The sequence below is a fragment of the Geospiza fortis genome, unplaced genomic scaffold, assembly GCF_000277835.1.
Source record: "Geospiza fortis unplaced genomic scaffold, GeoFor_1.0 scaffold27, whole genome shotgun sequence".
NCBI lineage: Eukaryota > Metazoa > Chordata > Aves > Passeriformes > Thraupidae > Geospiza > Geospiza fortis.
Window position 1 is genome coordinate 2,462,046 of NW_005054329.1, and position 25,467 is coordinate 2,487,512.

Consider the following 25,467-nt stretch of genomic DNA (forward strand, 5'->3'; position numbering starts at 1 on the left):
CTGGGAGCTGCTCAGCCAAGAAAATCTGCACAGTCCAGGCTTTTCTCTGGTATCCAGGAAAATCCTGTTACCATTTGGCTTCCCTCTCTGTTACCCCAGGGAAAGTGGTCCCGGTGTAAATTCCTGGGTATATAATTCTGCAGCACCTGGAGGAGAACAGGTGTTAGTGCTGAGGTGATTCCATGCCTTGGAGCCAGGAGCCCTGAGCTTCTTGTCCAGATTCCTGCCTTTGGCTGCTTGCAGACGGGGTCTGTAAATCAGAGAATCTTAGAATGGTTTGGGTTGTAAAGGACCTTAAAGACCCTCTCATCCCAAGCCCTGCCATGGGCTGGGATGCTTCCACTTGGAGGTGGGGTCTGGATGCTCCAGGGGAAAAATTAAAGGTGTGTAATGAAGCAAACTCTAAGCAGCCACACTCCTCTAGAAACAATTCCTTGTTTTTGGCAGGATGGAGGCATCCTGCCTGGAGCTGGCCCTGGAAGGAGAGCGCTTGTGCAAGGCTGGGGACTTCAAAGCTGGGGCAGCTTTCTTTGAAGCAGCAGTGCAGGTGGGGACAGAGGACCTGAAGACTCTCAGTGCCATCTACAGCCAGCTGGGCAATGCCTATTTCTACCTGAAGGAGTATTCCAAGGCCCTGCTGTACCACAAGCACGACCTTACCCTGGCCAGGTGAGTGTGTCAGCTCTGCTTCATCCTCATCAGGCACAGCCCTGAGTGAGGCCAGGTTCTGTGGGGTCTAAACCCAGAAATACACATCCCAAACTGGCCCTGAGGGTGGTTGTCCTGTGTAGATCCTGAGACTCACCAAGGATGGGACAGCTGCCTTCAGAGCAGGGAGGTGGAGAAAGGGATGTGGATGTGGGGAGGGTGCCTGGAGCAAGAGCAGGGTCCACTTCTGTCCCCAGCACTCCCTGCAATGACCTGCAGTCATTAGAGCATTCTGAAACTGCAAATTGGGAACAAGGATCTGCCTTCAGAATTGTGGGAGCCTGTGGGAAGCTCTCCAGGCAGATGTCTGTGCTAAGCTGCAGCTTAAATCTACCTCCAGCAGATATTTTTTTATTTTCTGAATTAAAATCTCTGAGCTCTTTAACATCTTCATCTTGTAGAACCATTGGGGACCGAATTGGAGAGGCCAAGGCAAGTGGCAACCTTGGGAACACCCTGAAAATCCTGGGGCAGTTTGATGAAGCTGTGGTTTGCTGCCAGAGACACCTGGACATTTCTCGGGAGCAGGGGGACAAGGTAATGCTTCCAGCAGGAAATATCTCCTGCCTTTAAAAATAACCTGTCTGCAGGTCAATAAATATGATCTGGTGTGAAGGTGGGCTTGGGAGGAGCTGCAGGGGGAAGCTCTCCCTTCTGGCTGCCATCACACATCTGCTGCTGCTGTGAGGGTGAAGATGGGGAAGGACAGCGTGGGCTCATGGCTCTGAAAATTGGGGAAGGACAATGTGGGGTCATGGTTCTGAAAGATGGGGAAGGACAGTGTGGGATTGTGGATCTGAAGGGTGGGGAAGGAAAATGTGGGCTTGTGGTTCTGAAAAATGGGAAAAGAAAATGTGGGCTTGTGGTTCTGAAAAATGGGAAAAGAAAATGTGGGCTTGTGGTTCTGAAAAATGGGAAAAGAAAATGTGGGCTTGTGGTTCTGAAAGGTGGGAAAAGAAAATGTGGGATTGTTGTTCTGAAAAATGGGAAAAGAAAATGTGGGCTTGTGGTTCTGAAAAATGGGAAAAGAAAACGTGGGCTTGTGGTTCTGAAAGGTGGGAAAAGAAAATGTGGGCTTGTGGTTCTGAAAGGTGGGGAAGGACAATGTGGGATTCTGGTTCTGAAAGATGCTCATGGCTCTGAAAGGTGGGGAAGGACAATGTGGGCTCATGGTTCTGGCCATCTCTGCCCAGCAGAGGAGAGGTCCATGCTGGGATGTGGAGTGTGACACTTTGCTGTTTGCTGTTCTTCCTCCCTTTAGGTAGGTGAGGCCAGAGCTCTCTATAATATAGGGAATGTTTACCATGCAAAGGGAAAGCATTTATCCTGGAACACAGCCCAGGACCCGGGCTACCTGCCTCAGGAGGTCAAGGACACACTACAGAAAGCTTCAGAATATTATGAGTGAGTATCCAAGCTTGGCCAGCCCCTTCTCCTGCTGGGAACAGGGCCACTGGCTGAGAATTTGCAGGTTGTAATGGATTAGGAATACTTCCCTGAGATGCCAAGCTGTGTTGGCAAATTAATCTCAAGGAAGGTGAGGAAAGGCCTTTTTAAAAGTCTGAGCTGAAATTCATGCTGGCGTTGGCTTTGTGGAACTCTCTGCGGGTTGAATTGTGATCATGCAATGAAGTGCAGCAGTGTGCTGCTGGCCAGAGCTGGGTTGGCAAGCTGAGCTCCCAGCTCCTGTGGCCCCTGCTGCTCTCTGCTGGCCTCTGTGAGGATGGATCCCTGTGTCTCCATCCCCCTCACCCCAGGGAGGAGGCACTTTGAAGTCCTGGTTCTGCTCAAGGATCTGCACTTTGTCTCACTTGTCACAACCTTCCATTTCCCAAATCATTTCAAAGATCAGTCATGTGCCACACAGGAAGGTCAGCACCCGAATTTGGGGCTTGTGTTTTCCTCCTTGTGCTTCAGAGTTCTGCTTTTGTGATGCAGTTTTTAAATAGATATTATCACTCTCTGCATTTTAAGTGCAGGGAGTGATAAGATCTTTTATCCCTTCCCTGATATCTGAGGATGTGATAGTGCCCATGAACAGCTCACCACCCTTTTCCCAAGGAGTGGTGCATGTAGCATAGCCAAGGGGTGAGTTTGTGCCGGTGGTGAGTGCTCCACCATTCTCTGTGTGCTGTGTAAAGGGTAAAAACAAGATGAAGAAATGCCAGGAGGCTCCCAGAGCAGAGCCCTGGCATGGCACTGTGGATCTGGCCTCTCTCCCTGCAGCAGGACAGGGAAATCTTCTTCCTGTGGCCCTGGTGCTGCAGTGGGGCCATTGCTGGTTTGATGGTGTGTGAGCACAGGTGTGATCCTGCACAGAGCCACCCACTGCCTGAGGGGACACAGCAGCAGGACCTGCCCCCTGGCTTGGCTTGAGCTGCCAGGAGTGTCCAGCACAGGTCACCAGCTTGTCGTCTGTGCCTGGGGGAGAAATGCCTTCTCCAGGGCTGCCTTTCCTTCCTTTCTGTGCAGGGCTGTGCCTCATGGATGCTCTGCCTGCTTTCTTTCAGGAGGAACCTGTCCCTGGTGAAGGAGCTGGGGGACAGAGCTGCACAGGGCCGTGCTTATGGCAACCTTGGCAACACCCAGTACCTGCTGGGCAACTTCACTGAGGCCATTGCCTTCCACAAGGAGGTAGGAGACACCTCTGCTCCTTCCTGGCAGCAGCTTTGCTTCTCACCCCAGCCCAGGGAGATGTCTCCCCCAGCTGTTCTCCTCCTCCTGTGGGAGCCCCAGGGTCTGCCCTGTTGTACCAACTCACTCTGAGCAAATCTCTGCCCTGTTGTACCAACTCACTCTGAGCAAACTCTGTCCTGTTGTACCAACTCACTCTGAGCAAATCTTACTCCAGTCCCATCAGCACATCTGAGCAGCCTGAGGGAAGGGTGCTGTTGGCTTGGAAACCAAAGGAGGGATCCAAGGGCAAATTGCAGCTGGGTCTAGCAAGGAGGTTTTTTTTCTGCTCTTAATTTGTCTCAGTCTAGATTTTAATAAATGCAAGCCATGAATTTAATTAAGCTGCTGAAAGAGCTGTTGATCAAGCATAAATGCTGCTTGTAGAACATAATAACTTTCTGCAAAGCTTTACAGGGAGGTGAGGTGACAAAGTCCCTGCCCCAATTCAAATGCAATTTAGCTTCTGTTGCAGAGTATCAGTTCCCATGCAGGGAAGGTGGAGGTTCACTGCTTCTCTGGTTTTTAAATGCTGGGGGAACAGCACTGGGGTATTGTATTTGCTGGGTGCCTCGTGGCAGGAAGGAATGATGAATTTGACTCCATGTTCTTAGAAGGTTAATTTATTATTTTATGATACTGTATTATATTAAAAAATACTATAGTAAACTATACTAAAGAATACAGAAGAGATATTTTCAGAAGGTTAAAAAGATACTAATGAAAACTTGTGAATCCTTCCAGGGCCTTGACACAGCTTGGCTGTGATTGGCCAGTGAGTGAAAACACACCAAAAACCAATGAAACAATCTCCAAACACATCCTACATGAGCAAAACAGAAGAGAAGCAAATGAAATAAGAATTTGTTTTCCTTTTTTTCTGAAGCTTCTCATCTTCCCAGGAGCAAGATCCTGGGCGAAAAGATTTTTCAGAAAATATAACTGTGACACTGGGGTGCAGCATCACTCCCACTTCTCCAAGAGCCTTTCCTGATGCTGAGCTGCAGAAGAGGGAGAGGTTTCCTGCTGCAGCCACTCTGGCAGGCAGGTTCAGCTCTGGCTGGGTGGGAGCTTTGCAGCCCTGGGAGCTGATCCCCAGGGCAGATTGGCACTACCATTTTCTGAAAAATCCCTTCATCAGGATTTCTTCTCCTGGAAAGTTGAGAAGCCTCAGAGAAAAATGTAAATAATAATTATCTGATTGGCTTCTCCTGTGTTTTGCTGCTTTGGAATGTGGCCTGGAGATTGTTTACCAACAGGTGCATGTTTGGTTTCATGTGAATTGTTTTAACTTAATGACCAATCACCATCAGCTGTGTCAGACTCTGAGGAGTCGGATTCTCAATTCCTCGTTTGTCCTGGGGACCTCACAACTATCCCACAAGATCAGCTGCTGTGGGGCAGAGGGGTCAGTGCTGACAGGGCTGTGTGTGCTGTGTCTCTGCAGCGCCTGGCCATCGCCAAGGAGTTTGGGGACAAGGCCGCCGAGCGCCGCGCCTACAGCAACCTGGGCAATGCCCACATCTTCCTGGGCAGGTTTGACATCTCTGCTGACTACTACAGGTGAGTGCCAGGGGCTGCTCCTGCAAATCCTGAACTGCCACAGCCAGCCCTCAGCCCCAGGGGCTGTGACAAGGGGTGGCAGGGCTGCTGTGGTGGCAATGCGGGGTTGTTGGGAAGGATGAAAGTTTGACAAGAAAGTCTCACAGATATGTGTGCTTAGCAGAAAGATTTTTGAATGTAGAGTCTGATGAAGGAATAGAGATGGAAGCAAGTTTTGATATAGAAGAAAAGAATTGCTGAGCCAGTCTCACTGGATAAACAAGAAGGAAAAAGGTGTGTTGGTTAGAAGGGGTTTTATGGCTTAGAGCAAAGGATAGACCCACCTCAAACAAGAAGATGTTTTTACCAAGCAGAAAGACAGCACAGGCAAACAAGTCAGCAAATGTTGCAAGTAGAAAAAAGGTCTCAGAATTTTCTACTGCAAGAAAACTGAAAAACAACTTCTAGCTTAAACTGTGATGTACTGACTTTTAGTGATTGGAGAGCAGTAACATGAATATGGTAATTATAGTAGTTATGATGGGCTATAGATAAAAGTTAAGGTATAGATTGGTTGTTCTGTATAAAGATGCTCAGCAAAGAAAAGTCTAGAATGCATTGTAACCAAAAGAAAAGTCTATAATGCATTGTAACCAAACCTGAAGGGTCTCCAGGCCTGCCTGCAGCTGGAGCTGACAGCTGTAGGCACAGCTCTGTCACCCACAACTCTGGACTGCTGTAACACCTTGGATACAATAGACTGCATTTTGGAGAGCTGCCTGGGGTCCCACATCTCTCATCTAGGCTCTTACAGAGGGTGTTGCTCCAAGGGATGATTTCCCTGTTCCCTGCAGGAAAACGCTCCAGCTCTCCAGACAGCTCAAGGACCAAGCAGTAGAAGCCCAGGCTTGCTACAGCCTGGGGAACACGTGCACGCTGCTTCAGGACTATGAGAAAGCCATTGAGTACCACCTGAGGCACCTGGTGATAGCACAGGAGCTGGGGGACAGGTAAGGGAGTGCCTCAGGTGAGGGTGGAGAGCCCTGACCCTCGTCTGACTTCTGTTCTCTCTTGCTGGGGTTAAGCACTAGTGATGTGTGTGCTTGGAAGGCATTAGAAATCTCTGGGCAGCCAGTCCTTGGTCCAATCATCTGGCAAAAACTTGGCCTGATTCACCTTTCTTGTGTCACTCAAACCTGAGATTGTGCCCCCAGTGCAATGTCTGTGTGGGCTGAGTGAGATTTCTAACGAGAGGTGCTTCAAAAATTGCATCGTGCTCAGTGCCTTGCCAGTGCTGCTGCTGTGTTGTCCCAGGAGGGCCTCTGGAGAGCTCCCTTATGTTCCCAAAAGTTGTATTTCCCTTAAAAGCTGTGTGTTTAGGGCACGCAAGGTGTGCCACTTTGCCCCATTGCTCTGGGTTGGTGCTGGAAACCTCCATGTACAGATGATGTTGCTTAGAGACAATGTATCTTGGTCTTGCTCCTCGGTATTTAGGAGGCTTGGCCTTCTAATTTTCCTTAAATTTTAATTTTTTTTTTTGAGAGGTTGGTTCCTTTTTCCTGGATATTCTGCTCCTGAGCCCTCCTGCAGCTGCAGTGACTTTGCAGCGTGGTGCTGAATTCCCTGGGAGCCTGGGTGTCCTCCACTAGATGGAGCAGGGACATCAGGATGGGAGAGCTGTGCCAGCACCCGGGCACAGCTGCTCAGGGCAGGCACAATCCCACCCAAGGGTGAATCATGCTGTGGGGGTGCAGGCCTGTGGGCTCCTGCATTTCTGGGAACACACCCTGTGAGCAGAAGGTATTGAACAGGGTGACAAGAAAAACGGTGAAATGCTGATCAACCCGCCCAAACCTCTGAAAAGGGAGTTGCAGTCATGCTGAACCTCCCCCTGCGCCCCCAGGTGCTTTTTTTATCCCTTCTCCCCCCACATCTGCTGGTTTGCAGAGCTCAGGAGGCTCTGCCTGCTCCTGCAAACAGCTGCAAACAGCCAGGCTGGGGGTCTGGGCTGCCCAGGGCAGCTCCACGTTCCCCTGCTCTCCCTGGCTCCTGGAAACCAGCAGCAGTGCCCTGTGGAAATCTGTGCCTGTGCTCTGCTGGGTGCAGTCTCATGCTGTGAGTTCACCCTGGTGCTGCAGTGCTGGGGCTCAGCTGCAGCTGCTGCCTGCCTGCAGTGTTCTCTCCCTGCTGGTTCAGCTCTGGGCTGCTGCTGAAGCAGAGCTGGGTGTTACATTCTGTCCTGGTTTAGGGCAAATTTGGGAGAAAACCTCCAAAAGGGGTCCCCTCCAGAAAGCAAACCCACACAGCCCCATCCCACAACTGGTTTGGGAAGGATTCCTCGGAGAGAAGTGGAAAGAACCTGTTTATTTAACAGGCACAGCACCCCCAGCACACAAAATGAACAATACCAGGTGACACCACTCTGTCACCGCTCTGAAAAGGATGACAAATTCAGAAAGTCTCTCTTGGGGGTCGTTGCTCTGTTCTCAGTCCCTCTGGCACTGGGGCAGCTGCTGCGGCCACAAGGTGCAAACTCTCAGTGGTCCCAGGTCCCAGGAAGTCCAGGAAGAAATTTGAACTGCTTAGCTAAACTAACTAATGAGTAAAGCAAGAGCAAGCAGAAGCAAAGCAGAAGCAAGAGCAAAGTGAAAAGCAAAGCAAAAGCAGCACCATGTACTGCCCTGTCTGTGTGTCCTGCCAGCTGTGGGGGAGCAGCTGAGAGCAAAACCAAAAGAAAACTTTGACCCTTCAGAGCCAGTCTTGAAGGCACAGAACATGATATCCAGCATGAACAGAGCACACGGATGGGGATACAAGCATCACAACGTCACCCTAGGACACATTCTCTCTGTGCAGCTCTGAGAGGAGCCCTGGTTGTGTGAGGTGGAAGCTGGGCAGGAGCTCTGGCTTCTCCTCTCAGCCTGGGGCTCACCAGTGAAGCCAAAGCATGCTGGCAGTTTGTCCCTGTGGGTGCAGTCCTGCTTCCCCTGTTGTTCATCCCCAGTGTCAGAGGAGTTGAAGATGCCCAGCACGCTTCATTTTCAGTGTAGAAACTCTGTGGAGGTGGAAGCAGAGCAGGGAGCCTGGCTGTCAGGGCTCTCCAAAAGGCCCTGCTGGCTTTGCCCAGCATTTCTGTGCTCTGACAGTTTGCTGTCCTGCAGGGTGGGAGAAGGAAGAGCCTGCTGGAGCCTGGGAAATGCCTACGTGTCTCTGGGGAGCCACGAGCAGGCTTTGCACTTTGCAAGGAAACACCTTGAAATCTCCCAAGAGGTAAGAGAGGCTGGTGCAAACCAGAGGGAACCTGTGGCCCCTGGTGAGAGCGAGACAGTTTCATGCCAATAAGTTCTATTGATGCTCTCCCTGCTCTTGAAAGCCCTTCTCTCTGTGCTGGTTCAGTTCTTAGGAACTGCAGAGCTTGGCTGGAAAACACTCTCTTGATGGGAGGCTCCCAGCCTTGCCCTTGATGACAGCAAGTGTGTGAGCTGTACTTTGCTCTTAACCAAAGTTCTGGGTGAGAAAGGACCTGGGGACTCATCCCCTGGCTGGCCAAGGTGTTCTGCAGTGTCCAGGGTGTAAGATCCCGGTTTGCTGAGCCCAGGGAGGTTCCAGCTGAGCTGGAGCTGCAGTGTGGGTGCTGTCCCTGGGTGCACACAGCCACTGCCAGCCCTCTGTGTGTGCAGCTGCTCTGGGTTCACCTTGGCCTGGCCCAGCTCTCTGCAGCTTTCCTGGTGGCTCAGAAGTGCAGAAAGCCAGAATTCCACTGTTTGCTCTTTTCAGCGTGTTGAGGAAATTGGCTGTGGCCTCTTTAGTCTTCCCCAGATGAAGAAATTGCCCTCTTGAAGCACTAATTGAAATCACCATCTGTAAGTGTGCTGGGTGTTCTCCTGCCTGTCTCTTAGGTTGGCTAAATCTCCGAGTAGGGCTGACACAGCAGCCTAATTACAGATTTAATTATACTTATCAGGCACACAGAAATACTGTTCTTTGGCCCTGCACATTTTAGGACTTTACAGGCTCTGCTCAGGCTGGGGCTGAGTCCTCAGAGCCAGACAGCAGCTGGGAGGCCCTGGGAGGATCAACCCTGGTGGTCCTGAGGCTTTTGGGGTGGAGGGGAGACCCAGCAGGGTGGGGGTCCCAGTGTTGTCATTGCAGGGTGCTGGCTGTGGCTCCAGCTGTGCCAGCTGTGGGTTCCTCATGGCTGGTGGCTGATGAAGTCCCCCCCATCATGAATTATGGAGCAGTGCAGAGTCTGTCCCTTTGACAAGCACCAGGATTTGGGCCAGGAGAAGCCTTGTGGAATTCAACCTTTCCAGGCTGATGTTCATAACTCGCTTCCCATCACCTTCTTCCCAACAAAAATCTGATGGTGGCATTTGAATCCATAAGAAACCAGCTCAGGGTAACCACACTGGAAACTGCTGCAGGTTGATCAGAGGTCACTCACAAAATCCCACTGGAATGAAGGATATTTACCTAAAAACCCTGGGAGCTGCCACTGCTTTGGAGTACTTTTGTCATCTCAGAGTGCAGCTCTAGGAGGCTGGGGACAAGAACCAGGGCTCTGCTGTGTGTGTGTGGCAGCTCCTGCCTGGGGTCACTGTCCTGCCTGTCTGTTTCTGGTTGTTAATGGGGCTTTGGAGCTGATCTGAAATGAGTGGAAGTCAGGGAAGCACTTAATGAATGAGCATCAAGGACTGTAAGACCTAACATGGACACAGTCATTTCTCTGGAGATGATGTCAACAGCAAATCTCCTGTAATTGGCAGGGGGATTTATGCCTGGTGATAAGCCCTTTGATCTGCCTCCCTTTACTGGAGCTTGGGGCTTTGTCATAAATAATGTGGGGATTTATGGGTTTGTTCCATGCTGCAGACTATGGCAGGGGACACAAAAGGGCTGTTGCCAGGCATTTAACAGGAGTTGGCCTCTCCAGGGGAACAGCCAAGGTCTTCCTCTGTCACACAGGCTGCTGCTCCTCTGAAGATTAGAGGCTGTTTCTGGGTGACCTGTGTGCTGTGCAGCACAGCCATTCTCTGCTTGGCTTAAACTTTGAGGAGGATCCAGTGATGTGTCCCACAACTCCTCATTTTAAGATCTCTGTCCAAACGTGTAACATCAGCTTCCTTGGCCTCAGGCCAGCAGGAGGTGGGAATTGGGGGAAATGTGGACTTTTGAAGGAATTTTTGGAGCATTGTGTGGGTGGATCACTAGGAACAACTCGAAGTTGTATGGCTGTGAGCCAGGAGAGAAGGGCTCCAGGGCCCTGGTGTGCCCACGTGGCGGATGGCAGCGTGGTGTCTGTGCTCAGTAACTATGGAAATCCTTGAGGAAGGGGGCTGGGAGTTGCAGGGCTCTCTGCCAAGCTCTGTGTGCCTACAGGACAGCCCAGATGAGCCCACTGAGGCTCAGTCCTGTGGCAGTGGACGAGCTGAGCCCTCTCAGTCCTGGCACTGAGCTGTTTGAGCTGCAGCACGGCGAGCACAGACCCTCTCCCAGTTTATCCCTGGGGAATCATTCTGGAGAGCTGTGTGGTCTCTCAGGTGTCTCTGTGTGTGATTTCGGGGTGGCACTGGCACCTTGCCTTTAACCAGTCCCTGTTGGTTTTGCTGCTGCAGATCGGGGACAGGAGCGGGGAGCTGACGGCCCAGCTGAACATGGCCCAGCTCAGGGCAGCCCTGGCCTTGGGCCCTGGCCAGGAGGACCTGGCTGCAGCTCATCCCTTCCCTGGCTACGAGGCACAAGGTGAGTTCCTGGCATTTTGGTGGCCTTGGGAAGTCAGGAATTACATGGTGTGGGGAGGGGAAGGTGTTTTCAAGTGGGCAGGAAATAGAAATGCTGGAGCAGAATGAGCTGTGGAGTTTGTGCCTTCACCACAAAGGGATGTTTGCTCTGTGCTTTCCACAAGCTGCAAAGGCAGGAAAGGATCCCCAAAAAAAGGGCGCAGAAGGAGTTAATGGAATTAATCTGCATTGGGAATGAAATTCCACGTGCCATGCAGCAAACCAGCTTTTGTATCTTTTAAAGCTCTGCAGGGCTCTTTTCTCTGATTTGACTGATACCTGAGGCTTTCAGGAGTGACTGAAAGGCAGGGATTTTTGGCTGCTCTTGTTCTGATTAGCACCCAGTAACAAGCCCAGGGCAGGGGCTGGAGGCAGGCTGGGACCATCAGCAAGCACTGGTGACAGGAACACCTGCAGCAGTGCTGAATGTGGAAACAAAATGTGACAGCACTTGGTCACAGCAGCCAGAGTGGCTTTACTGGGCTCTGGGTCACTCTGCTGTGCTGCCAGGGAGCAGGGTGGCACAGACAGGTCAGCACAGTGCTGCCAGGACTGTCCTGGATGCCCACTGCCCACGGGTGGGCGCCTCACAGTGCCAGCTGGCAGCTCCGTGCTGGGGCAGAGTTATTAATGCACAGCCTGCATCCCAGGAGGTGTCACTGATTAAATATGACCTTGTGGCACGGGCACAGTGCCCTGTGGGAGGCACTGACGTGGAGGGGATGGTGCTGGGGCTGAGGCACCGTGCCCTGGAGGGGCAGGAGAGGCTGGCTCTGTGTGTGTGCCCTGTATTGATCTCACATTGATCACCTGCTGCCTCACTGCCTGAGCTTCTCCTGGCAAGGGGAGGTGTGGGGAGGGAGCCAGCGTGTCCTGCTGTGCCCCACTGGAGCTGAGCTGTTGCCTCAAATGCTGTGGGGGCCACAGCAGCTCCCCCAGCTCCCTGGGCACCTCTTATCCTCTTGTAACATCTCCTGGCATCTCCTCAGGGAATTCCTCCTGGCAGGTTACTCTGTTGTGAAAGGGGGAGAGGAAATGAGCCTCAGTGTTGGGGCTGAGTCTGGGTCACAGAAGTGTGGATGGGCTGCTCAGTGCCCTCTGCAGATCCAGCTGTGCTGTGTTAACACCTGGGGCCAGCAGTGATGTTTCTGCCGGAGCTGTGCAGCTCTGTGGGATCCCTGGAGGATGGGAAGGGGCTGAGCAGCTGCAGGCAGAGCTCTGGAGGTTGCAGTGACCCCTTTAATCCGTGGTGCTCTCGCTCACATCCCCGAGGCTGGGGCTGTTTGTGGAGAGAAGGACAAAGCGTTCTTGGGAGGAACACAGCAAACAACTGGGATTTGCAGTGCAGGGACAGAAGGATCTGCAGAGCTGATCTCCCCTCTCCAGCTCCTGGGAATGTGCTGGGGGAGGTAAAATCAGCTCTGTGTTGTTGGGCTGGGGCCACAGGGAGGGAGTGTGAGGTGACACCTGGCTGAGCTCTCAGTGCTCTGCAGGTGGGGAAGGGGCTGGCCCTGTCACAGGAGGCACAGCCTGTGGAGAGGAGCCTGACTCCTTGATTTCTCCTTAGCTTTTATCCTTTTCAGCTCTCTTGTTCCAAACTTCACTGGAGGATGAGAGGCCACCAGTGTGTCTCTGAGCCCTTGAGGGGAGGGAGAGGTATTTTATGACTGCCAGAAATTTTGGTACCCTCCTGTGCACCTATTAAATGATTAGAAGAGCATAATTATTTATATTATTAATAGCAGCAATTTCCAGCCAGAGGAACATCTGTTTCTGTAATAGGAAGCAGGTGAGGGAGTTGGGATTGGAGTTGGCTCCTGAACCAGCAGTGCCTTTTGATGTTGACAAATCTCATGGTGAGGAGAGCTTTCCACTTTTTTATTCCATTCAGATTCTTTTTCCTGCTTAAGGTTACAAAATGGCTGCACATTCCTAAGGATGCTAAAACCCTCTGATTAGGCAAACGTGATTAAACACATCAGTTTCATCAAGCAGGTACAGTAAAGCTTCCCAGCAGAGGCTGGGCCAGGTTTTCACTGTGGTGTCCTTCACAGGTTCCTTCTTGGTCACTGCCCTTCCCTGGGCTCTGGGGGTGGAAGGAGTGCCTGATGTTCCTCTCTGCCGTTCTGGCTCCCCTTGCTGAGCTCTTGATGATTTTAATTAATATTCTGAGTGTATTTGGATGTCAGAAGACAAAGCTGGAGGCTGGGGAAGTGGGGCAGGGCTGCAGAAGTCTTGTGAAAGCAGCGACCTTGTTGAGAAAGGCAAACACAGAGAGCTTAAAGCAACAAACTGAGGGGAGCTGGAGAGGAGCTGGAACACCAAGTAAATAAACAGGGGCTGGGTTTGCTTCTCCAAACAACCAAAAATGTGGCCCTGAATAAATCTCCTTCTCTTTCACACACTGCAGGCTGAGAGTGGAGTACTGGTAGGCTTTGCCTTTGGAGAGAGTGAAGGACTTTTCTGTGGCTGCACGGGGTTGTTTGTAGGGCTGAAGGCAACCAGGGTGAGAATCAGCACTGGGGGATGTCCTGGGGTGCGGACAGACAGACAGACAGCACTGGTGCCCTTTTGCAGATGAGGTGAAGCTGCAGATGTGCTCTGTGAGGAGCAGAGCTCCCACCATGGACTGGGAGCACTGAGCTGCCTTTCCTGGAATTAGGCTGATTTACAGGTCAGTTTGGGTCAGAGGATGAGCCTGACTCCCCTCTCTGCTGAGAAGTGGCAGGCACGAGGCTGCCCTGCTGGTCTGGTGCTCCAGGGGCTCTGTGCTGGGATTGCTCATCCCTGTGTGTTCTGCAGTGGGCACAGCACCCCGCTCCCTCCTGAGCACTGCTCAGCCCTGTGGGCTTTGATTGTGGGGCTCTGCATCCTCAGTGCAGTTTTGAGCTCATCTCTTCACAGGAATCTTTGAACCCTTGGATCAATCAGACTGAAATAGAAAAGAAAAAATCTGCTTTTATGTTTTCCAGCCTGTTTGTTTTTGTTTGTTTGCTCGCTTTAAATATCTTTGAAGTACCTAGAAAGTGTTTAGGGCTGATAAACCAGGCAGGATTGACCATCCCTCTGCTGATGCAAGCAGGGAGGAGGTGATGCTGCCCAGCCACAGGGATGTTCCTTCCCTGTAGTTTGCTCAATCTTCCTGCAGAAAACTGTCAGCTGGGAGCTGTGGCAGTGTGAGAGCAGCATCTTGCTAACAGTGGGCCAGCCCTGTTCCCTCAGGCTGTGATTTCACTGTCTGGGAAGCATTTGCCTTCCCTGGGGCAGGCTTGGGGTCACATCCTCAGCACGGAGCCTGCCCAGTCCCCTCCAGTGACACTGAGCAAGGGCAGCAGTTGAAAGTGCTTCATGTTAAATCTCCTCAGCTGGATTTGCTTTTTCCCAGGAGCTGCTGGGCTGCAGCTCTGCCTTTTTTTCATGGTGAAAAGGGAAGCCTGAGGCTGTGCTGCTTAATTGTACCTGCTGATGCAGGGGTGATGGATGGATGGATGAGGTGCTGCAGGAGCAGAGTGGCTTCTGGCCAAGGAGAAGGGAGGATTGGTGGGCTGGTGGCTTTGCTGTGCTCCAGCAGGGGCTCTCAGGGAGAAAATGCCATCCATCCATCCATCCATCCATCCATCCATCCATCCATCCATCCATCCATCCATCCATCCATCCATCCATCCATCCATCATCCATCCCCTTCCACAGCATCTGGAAATAGGAGTGTTTCTGAGCACTTCTGGGGGGCCCAAGAGACCTGTCAGTGTGGCCTTTCAGGAGAGCTGCTTCCACAGAGCTTCTGCAGTGAAGATTCAGGATTCTCAAGGATGCCTCCTCTTTATAATGAGTTTTTTTCTAAATCCTCTGCTGTTAGAGCTGTGAATTCATTCCAGCAGCACTGGTGGGGGGGATGAACCTCTGAGTCATTTGGATTTTAAACTCAGTAATTTAGCCCTCGCTTCAGACTGCCCCAGTATTGGCTTTAGGAAGTTTTAAGATACTCTTCCTGAGTTTTTAACGTTCCTCTCTCATCCTGCTGTGCACATGAGCCTCCTTCCCAGCACTGGTGTCAAATACAGCAGGAGTTCTTGCCTCACAGCAGAGGAAATGCTCCAGGACTGGAGAAGATGATGATGTTGTGCTACTGAAATTTGTTTTATCTTGGTGCCAGGGGAGATGGCAAGTGCTGGAAAAGAGGATGGGGAACAGGCCAGTTCTTGAAGCCTGTGGCAGAGAAGGCACAACGTGGCTTGTGGCAAAGCCATGCATCCAATCAAGATGAAATCTCTTGTTGTGGGCAGGGAGAACTTCTTGGAAATCATTGGTTCTGGGAAGGCTGAAGTTCCCTTTGGCTGCAGTTCCAGGCTCCAGCAGCGCTCCCAGCCCTGCTGTGCTGTCTGGTTCCTCAGTGCACCTTCCCAGACAGTTTTCCCTGGAAGCTGCTGGGTGGGAAATGCCCTGGCTGTGGTGCTGCTCTGGCCATGAGCACAGCACTGCCCTTAGGAACGAGATTGCTCTGCTTGCTGGGCCTTTAATGCAGCACAGAACAGACAAGAAGGAAATTTTCTTTCTTGCCCAGCTAGAATTTCTTTTTCTCTCTTAAAGCTTTCTGTGTGGATGGCCACGGTGTGCTTTGGCATTCCTCTGAGCAGGGCAAGGCCAGACCCTCAGCAGAGTCCCTGTCATCGCTGGGTGACCTCAGGACCATTCCCTGGCAGGGACAAACCCTGGGACAGCCAACCTTGGCTTAGCAAAACCCCTGGCAGAGCTCAGGAGCCCAGTCCAGCGTGGGCAGAGTGTTCTGGGAGCTGCTGGCTGATCACAGGAGGAGGGATCAAGTCCATCCCCTCTCTTTTTTAGAGGATTTTCCTGTGGGTGTTTGATGGCTGCTGAGCTGACACGTGGCTGCTCCTTCTCTGCCCTCCCTGAGTCAGTCTGGAGGACAGAATCGTGTCCTTGGGCTTGTCTGGCTGCTGGAGATGTTGCCCCTGTTAATTATTGCGTGTCACTTTGAGCTAAACCCTGCTTTTGATCTCTGCTTGCTCAACACCAGCTGATAATGGGTGGTGGGAGGTCATGAGACTCTGCTGCATCCTGGAGGGAAAATCCTGCCCTCAAAACAAGCCAGGTGCTGCTGCCAAGCGCATCTCACCTCTGCTGGATGAGCCCTGGGGCTCTGAGCCTCCTCCCAGCTCGGCTGATCTCCCAGGAGATCCCTCTGTCCCCACGAGTTCCTCTCTGCAGCAGAGATTGCCTGGGGGGTTTGGTTACAGGAGGCTGTGCCTGACACTGCCCAACCTTCCCACAGCCTCCAGGCTTGACTTTCTCAAGTGTTTTCTGCAAATACCCCTCCTAAATATTTCATTCTTTGACCCAAATTGCCAATATTTTATTTGCAAATCGCCCTTGGTTAGAGAAAAGCTGATGCCTGTTGCACATCTTGGGGAAAACTGAAATCAAAGATGTGCCCAACACCACAGCAATTACTCAAGAGTTGTAAGGCTACAAATAAGATCCCCTTGTATTCCAAGGCTGCAGCTTTCCTACCCTGAGTTTGCTCCTTCTGGGGGAGATAAATAACAAATAAGAAAGAAAGTGGCTCCCTTGTGCCATTTCTACCTGCAAGGAGGATTCTTTCTCCAGGTTTTAGCTCTTCTCTCTGAATGTGAGGGCTCTTGGCCAGTGATCCAGAGCATCTCCTCATTCCCTGTCCCCATCCAAGGAGGCTCTGTGCCAGCTGCTCACCCTGAGTGCAGCCAGGAAATGCCCCAGGGCTCTGGGTGCTGTGTGGATGTGCAGCACTGCTGTTATTGCTGTTATTGCTGTTCTTTTCAGCCCATTGCTCAGCTGTCAGACTGGATTGTGGAGATGCAGAACTGGGGTGACACAAGCACAGAGCATCTTCTGCCAGCTCAGCCAGACAAGCATCTTGATGCAAAGGGAATTTCTCTGTACTGCCACAATATTGTGTGCAGCTTTTGGAAAGGAACAGTTTTGCCACAGAGGAGAAAACGGCAGGATTCTTGTTCTGGAGCAGGGCTTTGTTGTGCTCAGGGCCTGTTGGGAGGCTGAGATTTGCTTGTGCTCTGGGTAGAGCTCATCAGTGCCCCCCAGCAGAGCAGGGATCAATCCTGTCCTTGTGGTTCTGTGTCCTCAGCCACAGGAGGAGCCAGAGCTGCTGGGATTCCCTGGTCCTTCCCTGCCTGCAGGAGCAGGGTGAGCAGATGGTCCTTCCATGGATGGGCACACAACAGCTTGGCACCAGCATTTTATGGCCCAGTCATTGTAAATAACTGATATTATTTGCTTTCTCTATTTGGAGAAAAGTATTGTTCTACCCCAGTAGCAACTGGGAAAACAAATGCCACCATTTATCAGGCGAGTGCTGACAATAATAGAGGTCAAGTGGATTTATAGTGCCAGAACCCATTATGTGTTTGAAGACTAATTAAAGCCTTAAATGAGATGCTTGTCCTACTGGAGGATGCTTTTTTTTTTTTTCCCTTCTTTCTTTTCCTGCTGCTGTGCTTGTTCTCCCCCTCCCCCTTGCCTCTGTCAGAGCTTTGCTGTAATAAAGGAGCACGAGGCTGCCCGAGCTCCCCTGATGGGATGTCAGCAGAGGATGACTGGAGATGCTCTGGGAGCACTGGACCCTATCTCCACTGTCACCTGGGGGCTGGGAAGGGTTTCCAGACCAGCATTCCACCCCAAACAACGGGCATGCCTGCTCTGATGTAATTATCCTGAGCAATATTTAGAGTTGTCAGCCAGGATCAAGGTTTGGGTCTGTGCAGAGGCGAGGAGGTGCTGTCCACCCAAAAGCCAAGTCACTCTGTTGATCAGTGCAGGTACAGGGGGAAATGACCTTTTCATGAGAATACAGCAAGTCCTGATGTGGGGTTTGTTGTGTTTGGGGTGCCCAGCCCATGTTCTGTGGGGCTGCAGAGCCAGGAGTGCTGCAGGGGGGCTGATGCTGGCTCCATGACCTTTCCCTGCTGGTTTTCCATGAGTCCCCTGTCAGGTTGAATTCTGCCTGCTCTGGCACAGCCCCCCCGAGGGATCCAGCCTGTTCCAGCTGCAAAATACAGAACTAGGGCTGTGTCTGGGTGGGGGGCCCTGCTCTGCTGCTGCTGGAGCTGTGGGAGAGGGGGCAGAGCTGGGGCTCATCAAAGCTCATGTCAGCCTGATGAGAGCTCCTGCAGGGCTCCCTGAGTCGCTGCCACACATGTTCAGCTCCTCTTGTCAGCTGCAGTCTCTACACATGTTCAGCTTGATCTCATCAACTGCAATCTCTACACATGTTCAGCTTGATCTCATCAACTGCAATCCCTACACATGTTCAGTTCCATCTCATCAACTGCAATCTCTACACATGTTCAGCCTGATCTTGTCAGCTGCAATCTCTTGGAGATGGGAGACTGTCCATGCAGGAACAAAGCTCTGTCTGCCCAGCTTGCCCTAGTGCTCCTTTCCATGAGATGATCCCATCACCATCCTTGATAAACCTTCCCTGTGTTCTCTGTGGCTGCAGATTAAAGACAAGAATGTGAGAACCGTTAAACTCGCCTCAGCGGCCAAATTGCAAAAGCAAAAAGTTGAAAAAAAATTTTAAAAATCCCTTTGGTTCATGGTGCTGTTGAGATCATAGATGGGGAGGAGGAAGAGATTTTGAAAAAAAATATTTAAAAAAGGAACAACACCCCTGAAAAGAGCAACATCCCAGGAGCTCCAGGAAAACAGGGCATGAATGCAGCCAGTCAGGAGCGTTGCTCAGCTGATGTTCACAAGAAGGTTTCAACTTGCTCTCTCTGAGACCTCAGTAAACCTCCAAGACAGAGAGAGCATTTAGAAAGGTCCCTGAGGTTTTCCATTTCTCTGCAGCAGGCTTGGTAAACATGCCAATAAATGCTGGAGAGAGAGAGGGGAATAAAACCTTCCAGAGGAGCAGACCTGGGTTTTGAGCTGCTCAATCCTTCACATCCCTGCTGCTGCTGTGGAGCAGCCCTGGGGAGGAGGAGGCAGAGCTCAGCTTTGGCTGAGCATTAAGTGATGCTGCAGGTATTTCTGGGCAAAATAAGTTGGGAGAGGCTGAAAGTTACATCTGGAGCCATCTGAGGGAATGGAGACAGAAAGTTAGACGGACTCCTCGTGCCGTGGGATGCTTGTGAGTATGGAAAGCTCTGCTCTCCTGGAAGGTGCATGAGAGGATGTGTGGGATGAGAAGGGGAGAAGCTCCCACATGTCTGGTGGGAGCTGCTGCTGGTGTGGATGCAGTTTCTTGTAGCTCTGGGTGATAGGGACCCTCTTAATGCTGCTTGTTTTAGTGGTGGTGAGCAGGGACAGTGCCCCCAGCACTGGCTGGGATTTCTGGAAAAACAGCTGAATTGATGAAGTTTTTCTATAATTCTGAACTTCTTCCTCTCTCACCTCAAGTGTGTGCAAACCCCACACAGTCACAGACGGCCACCAGCATCAGAGCAAGAGAAAAAGATGAGTTGTTGTGCTGGGGTAGGCTCAGCTGCCTGTGTCTGTTAAATTAACAGCAGGCAGGTTTTCTCTGCTCGGAGATTGATGGCTGCTGGCCAGCAGTTCAGTGCTCTGGGAACACACAAAAGCACCTGGGGATGGAGGTGTGTAATTAATGACTCTTTAGACAGCTGGAAATGATGTGTGTTTATCTAACTGGGCACACTTTGCTGCTTTCCTGCTTTCCTGGAAGTGGCTGTTAAAGGGAGCACGCTCACTTCCAGGGCTGGGCTGGCCTCTGGAGCCCAAATGTGGTGTTTGGAACCCAAATCAGGTGTTTGGAGGTGGCTTTTCCTCCAGATCCACCTTGCTGCTGTAGGTTGTTCTTTGGGGAGCCACGAGCCGCTGTGGCAGTGTCCAGAGGGTGTAAGTGGGAGCAGCCCAGCCCTGCTGTCCCCTCCTGCCTGAGCCACGTGGCAGCAGCCAAAGGTCCTTCAGCCATCTCCTCCCTGCTGAGGGTATGTGGTGGAGCAAATGGAGTTTTCTCCAGGGATGGAGATGTTGGGCTGCCCAGGCAGTCACCACCCCTGGAGGCGTTCAGGGAGTGATGGACGTGGCACTCAGTGCTCTGATCTGGGTGTCACGGTGGGAGTTGGTTGGATTTGAGGTCTTTGAGGCTTTTCCCAACACAAATGTTCTGAGGTGCTGACAGGTGGGCCCTGGCATTGTGTGGAGGGATGAGTTTGGTGGGAACGCTGCCTGCTGCTCGTGACGTGTGTTCAGTGCCTGTTCTCCACCTCCAGCCCTGATGTCAGTCCCCTGAACTCAAAGCCTGGTAATGAATCACCTTAAAACAAAGCTGGAGCTGGTGTGCTTTTTGGAGGAGAGAGGCAGAAATGTGCAGAAGTGTTTTGCTGATTGGAGTCTTGATGGTTGCAAGCAGCAAATCCCTTCATGGTGGTGGGGCACAGACATCAACTTCAGGTCACTTTTGTGATGTGAGTTTGTGACTCTTTATTTATTATTTAAATAATAAATAAATTTGTTATTTACCTCCCCCAGAAGGAGCAAACTCAGGGTAGGAAAGCTGCAGCCTTGGAATACAAGGGGATCTTATTTGTAGCCTTACAACTCTTGAGTAATTGCTGTGGTGTTGGGCACATCTTTGATTTCAGCTTTCCCCCAGATGTGCAACAGGCATCAGCTTTTCTCTAACCAAGGGTGATTTGCAGATAAAAGACCCAGCTGGTCTGAGCTTGTATCTTGTGGAGCTGAGCTTCTCAAAGCAGTGCTGTCCTTGGAGTTGGTGCAGTTTGGATCCAGCTGTGGTGGCAGCTGGAGCCCTGGCTGAGCTGGGTGTGCTGCTGCAGGATTCCCTGGAGCCTTTTTCCATTGAATCCCCATGCTGTGCTTTCAGCCAGCCTCGATGTGTGAATTTTGTGCCTTTTCTCTGTTAGGTTTGCCCAGTGAGCAGCTCTGTGGCCCTGAGCTCTGGGCAGCTGAGGAATGGTGGGGTTTGGGGAGTTTGCTGCTGCAGGAACCACCCAGAGCTCTGTGGTTTCTGTTCCCAGGGCTCAGCACAGGGATCATCCCTCCTCAGGATTTGCCCTCCAGCCTGGAAGGTGTCACAGGACCCTGAGTGCAGAGTTTTGGGCTCTGCCCTGTGTGGTGCTGCTGGAGTGGGGTGTCACGTGGGGATCAGCTCAGCTGAGCCTGCAGGGCAGGAGCTTTCCCAGGTGTGGTGAAAGCATCCCAGGGCCATTTGGTACCTCCTGGCTGTTTGTCAGCAGGGCAGAAGCAGCTGGAAGGAGCTTGAAGGGAGACTGGAGGTAAAGAGGGTTTGGAAACCAGGAGTGAACTGTGTTTCACCCGCTCTGTTGTTGTTGGAATCAAACATCAAAATCTTATGAAATCTCAAATAAATATCATAAATCCTGCCAAGTTTTGATTCCTCTTTCAGGTTCAAGGCAAGATTTTGTTCCCCTTAAGGCTGGGCCTATGATTGTTAGAACACATTTGCTCCTTCACTTAGTTTTGCAGCGTCTGTGACTGTAGAGAAAAGCTCAAAGTTGAGTCCCAGAAACATTCTTTCAGCTATAAACATGATGATAAAGCAGGAAATCCACAGATGTATTAAATTGTCTCTTTGTTATGATTTTTCCCAATGCCAGTCCCATGGCTTCTGTGGTTTAGGGTGAGGTTTGTAACTCCTGAATTGCAGAGACCTTGTCTGAGATCGGGGTCATGGTGTGGCCTGGCTGCAGCTCGATGGCCAAAGCCTCACACTGCCCTGTGACAGAGCTTTAAAAACACCCAAAACAATAAGGAAAAAAACCTCCAAATTCTAACCTCAAGGCCAGCACAGCTGCATCATCCCACCCCTTTGACTTTTAGCTAACCAGAGCAGAGATCTGCCGTGGTTTGGGTTCTCTGTGTGTGACATTTGTGTGTTGGTGACACCCCCCTGATGTGAGAGTGCTGTTTTGCAGGAGCCAGGCCAAAGAGACTCCAGAGGAACAGCATGGACAGCTTAGACCTCCTCAAGTTCCCTTCTGAAAAGGTAAGCAAAGATGTCTGGCCTCAGAGATCATCAGTGGGAATCTGTGCACAGATTCCAGTTGGTTTTTTGTTGCCTGGCTTCATTTGCAGGGAAATATGCAATTAGCAGATATCACTGGAGTCAATGGGATTAACCAAAGAGGGTTTCTAGAGAGCTTGGAGGAGAGGAACAGCTGCTCTGACTCAAAAGGCACTTAACACTCAAAGCTGGAAAGTCACTTCTGGGCTTTTTTTGCAAAAGCAGCCCTGGATTGGAAGGATCATGGTGAGCAGCTTAGCCCTGAGTGGCTGCCAGTGCCTGTCACCCCAGTGGCGGGGCACAGAGGGCACACACAGGAGATGGAGCACTGCAGGAGCACAGGGTTTGTTCCAGGGCTTGCTTTGCTCCTGGGAATGTCAGATCTGAGCAGATCAGAGTTTCCTCCGTGTCCCCAGGGCTGCTCCTGCAGCAGCTGGAGGCTCTGAGCCCTTCCAGCCACAGGGATCATTTCAGCCTCTCAGGAAATGCTGCTGCTGCTGCCCAGGGCTCAGCCTGCCCCTTCCAGAGGGATGGCCAGGCCTGCAGCCATGCTGCCTTCTTGGGATGTTTCTGGCACAAATCATCCCCATTCACCCTGTGCTTTCCAGGCACAGCATTCCAGAGCTGTCACAGAGAGGAAAAGCTCACCCAAGCTGCAGGTGGGTGCAGGTGGTCAATGGGACACAACCTCAGGCTTGACAAACCATTTAGGCACCTAAAAATCCCAGCAAACACTGGGAAGGTCAGGCAAGAGCTCCTCCCTGAACTGACTCTCTTTGGAAAATAAATTCCAAATGTCCTGATGCATTTTGATCGATTCTCTCAGTGCCCCTTGGCCATTTTGGCTTTTGCTGCTCTCCCCAACGTGACTCCACCTCCGGGGTGTCGATGGAGGGACAGCAGTGCCCGAGGCCAGGGGACATTGGCTGGTGTCCCCATGGAGCAGCAGAGCCCTGGGGGCTGCCCAGGGGCTGGGCTGGTGTGTGGCTGCCTGTTCATGCTGTTCTTGGCTGTAAATGCTGAATATCACTCAGTAGCTCAGGCAGGGTCAGGGATTTCAGGGGTTCTGTGGGAGGATGGAGCAAGCAGGAGCTGTGGGGTCAGTGTGAGCTCTCCTGTTCCCCTGCAGTGTCCTTGGCAGGGTGTGAGGTCACCTGCCATGCAATTCCTCTGCTCTGTCCCACTGGGTGCAGCCCTGGGAGAGCTCCTGTGCTTTGTGCTGTGGTGGGAGTGAGGAGGGGCAAGGGGTGAACCCATGGGGTGAACCCTGACCTCTCCAGCATCCTCTGGGGGTTGTCTCTGCCAGAAATGCCTTCTCTTTCTTCTCTGTCAGAGCCTTCAAAGCCAGCACAGCCCCCTGGTACCCCACTGCCAGGAGCCCCTGTCCAGTGCCTCTCACAGGGCTGGGGCACAGGAGCCCACCTTGGTTCTGAGCTCCAGCACTGCAGGAACACTGCTCCCTGCTCCCCCTGCTCCCTCCAGTTCCAGTTTCATCTCCTCTGGTTTTGTCCCCCAGCCTCTTGTTTATTCCTTGGTGTACCAGACTGAAATCTCTTTCTCACACTCTGGGTTTCACCCTGAAGGTGCCCACGTGCTGCAATTGAGTCATCTCTCCTGCTGTCATGCACTGAGCACTGTGAGGGCTCCAGCCAAGGCACTCTGCAGCTCTGATTTATACTCCTGTGGCTGCTTTTTAGGATGTGGGCACTGGCCTGGCTGTGCTGGTGCCATCAACATGGCAATGAATCTCTCCTTCCTTCTCACTGTTCCTGTTTGGGATCTCTGTCACGTGTGTTTCCCCTCACCTGGGGTGTCAATCCTGTATTTCAGTCCTGTATTTCAGTCCTGTGTTCCAATCCTATACTTCAATCCTGTGTTTCCATCCTGTGTTTCAATCCAGTATTTCAAAATCCTATATTTCAATCCTGTGTTTCCAATCCTGTATTCCAATCCTGTGTCCCAATCCTGTGTTTCCCTCCTCTGTTCCAATCCTGTGTTTCCATCCTGTATTTCCATCCTGTGTTCCAATCCTGTATTCCAATCCTGTGTCCCAATCCTGTGTTTCTGTGTCTGTGGGACCCCTGAGCACCAGCCCCACATTACCTGTGCCTCTCCTGCTCTGTGGGTAGAGCTCCACCAAACCCAGAGGCAGGCATTGCTGCAGTGACTGTTTCTTGCTTTCCCAAGGAGCAGAATGGGGACAGCCACCACGTGGGAGAGCTGAAGATCTCAGGGAAGGAGTTCCTGTCGTTGCCTGCCAGGACGAGGAGGCACCGGGAGCACCAGGCCAGCTCGGAGAGGAGACCCCAGGGATCCCCTCTGGATGCTGGGGAGCTCAGGGGGCAGGTGCCACAGTCGGTAGGAAGATGATTTTAATCTCCAGTGGGATGATTGTAATCTCCAGTGCTGATCTGGGAGCTCCTCATCTTTGTTTTTAGCTCATTTCCAGCCGGGTGTGGGGTGGCAGTGGGGACTTTTGGCTGGAAAGGAGAATCTGTAGCTGGGCTCTGTTTGTTGGCTCTGTGGGCAAATCCTTTTGTCTTTTTGAGCCTCAGCATCACTGTCCTTTTAGCAGAGCAGTGGAGCCAGTCTCCATCACAAACTGTGTCTCTGTGGTGACGTTTAAACCTGCTCTTGAGGGACAGGAGCCTGGAGCTGGGCTTAGCTGAGTTTAGGATTGTCAGGATGTGATGCCTTGAATTGCAGAAAAGCACAGCAGCTTGGGTGCTTTGTGGAGCTTGAATTGATCAGCTCCTGGGGCTCATGAGTGGGATTGGTGCCTTCAAGAAGCAGAGCCCTTCCCAGGTTTTTGGCACACAACCAGAAGTGCTGGTTTGCTGGTTGCCTCTGCCAAATGTGGGACTGTAGAAGTTCTGCCTCGTGTTCTGGTCACACTGATGGGCCATGTGCAGAGTGGTCTCTTGGGATTCATCAGAGGTGGTAGAAATCATCATCCAGGAGCTTTTCCTTGGGAGCAGCTCAGATGGAGCTCATCTCCTCAGGAGCTGGCCCTGGTGTTGGTGATTTCCAGGTTCCTGCTCCTGTGTGGGGAGCTCTGATCATTCTGTGCTCGGCTCCCTGAAGGATGATGAGGATCCATGTCCTGGGCAGCTCCCCAGATGCCTTTTTGCTGTTTTAACCTGTCAGTTCTGCTGGCTTTGGGCCCTTCCCTTCCTCTGGTGTTGATGTTTGTGGTGACACATGGCAAACACAAATGCTGGGGAGCTTCCCTGCAGCTGTGCTGGGTTTGTTCCCAGCCCTGGAAGCAGAGCTCACTCCCACAGTGATGGCACCTTCCTTGGGGCTTGGAGGTGTTTGAACTCCGTGATCTCAGGTGAGAAAGCCCCAAACCCTCAGCTTGTTGCCAGGAGAGACAAAGCATGAATGATCAGTGATCTCATGGGTGCTGGGAGTATTTAGGATTTTGCTTTACACTGGGTCTCTAACACACTATCACAGTTCTGTGATCATGCAGAGATTCCAGATGGAAGAAATCCAAGCCAGAAAAGATAGGCCTAGTTTGTTGTTTTTTTTTTTTCTTGGCATTTAAGAAAAAAGAGAAATTAAATATTTTCATGCTGGCTAAGAAAGAGTCAGAGCTGCAGAGCTTGGGATGAAGCCTGGCTGTGGAGTGGGGATGCTTGAAGGGAATCCAGCTGTGCATCATGGGGAGAACACATCCTGCTGTACCTGTGTGCACAAATGTGTGGACACATCCTTTTTTTACCACAGGCATTC

General features: G+C 51.6%; 1 protein-coding gene across 4 annotated transcripts in view; it reads left to right on the plus strand.

Moving 5' to 3' along the window:
* The first annotated feature begins 448 nt into the window (after window positions 1-448).
* The window catches only part of GPSM1 (G protein signaling modulator 1), a 45,046-nt gene continuing 20,027 nt past the window's right edge, over window positions 449-25,467 (plus strand). The window contains exons 1-10 of one of the 4 annotated variants that reach the window (XM_031057335.1): window positions 449-669; window positions 1,110-1,245; window positions 1,970-2,112; window positions 3,219-3,342; window positions 4,829-4,944; window positions 5,778-5,933; window positions 8,085-8,193; window positions 10,539-10,665; window positions 21,641-21,711; window positions 23,923-24,087. In XM_031057335.1, coding sequence (XP_030913195.1) covers window positions 449-669; window positions 1,110-1,245; window positions 1,970-2,112; window positions 3,219-3,342; window positions 4,829-4,944; window positions 5,778-5,933; window positions 8,085-8,193; window positions 10,539-10,665; window positions 21,641-21,711; window positions 23,923-24,087 — 1,368 coding nt within the window. Of the gene's footprint in view, window positions 670-1,109; window positions 1,246-1,969; window positions 2,113-3,218; window positions 3,343-4,828; window positions 4,945-5,777; window positions 5,934-8,084; window positions 8,194-10,538; window positions 10,666-18,668; window positions 18,850-21,640; window positions 21,712-23,916; window positions 24,088-25,467 lie in introns of those variants that run through there. The other 3 variants (XM_031057336.1, XM_031057337.1, XM_031057338.1) reach the window with 3 other exon arrangements.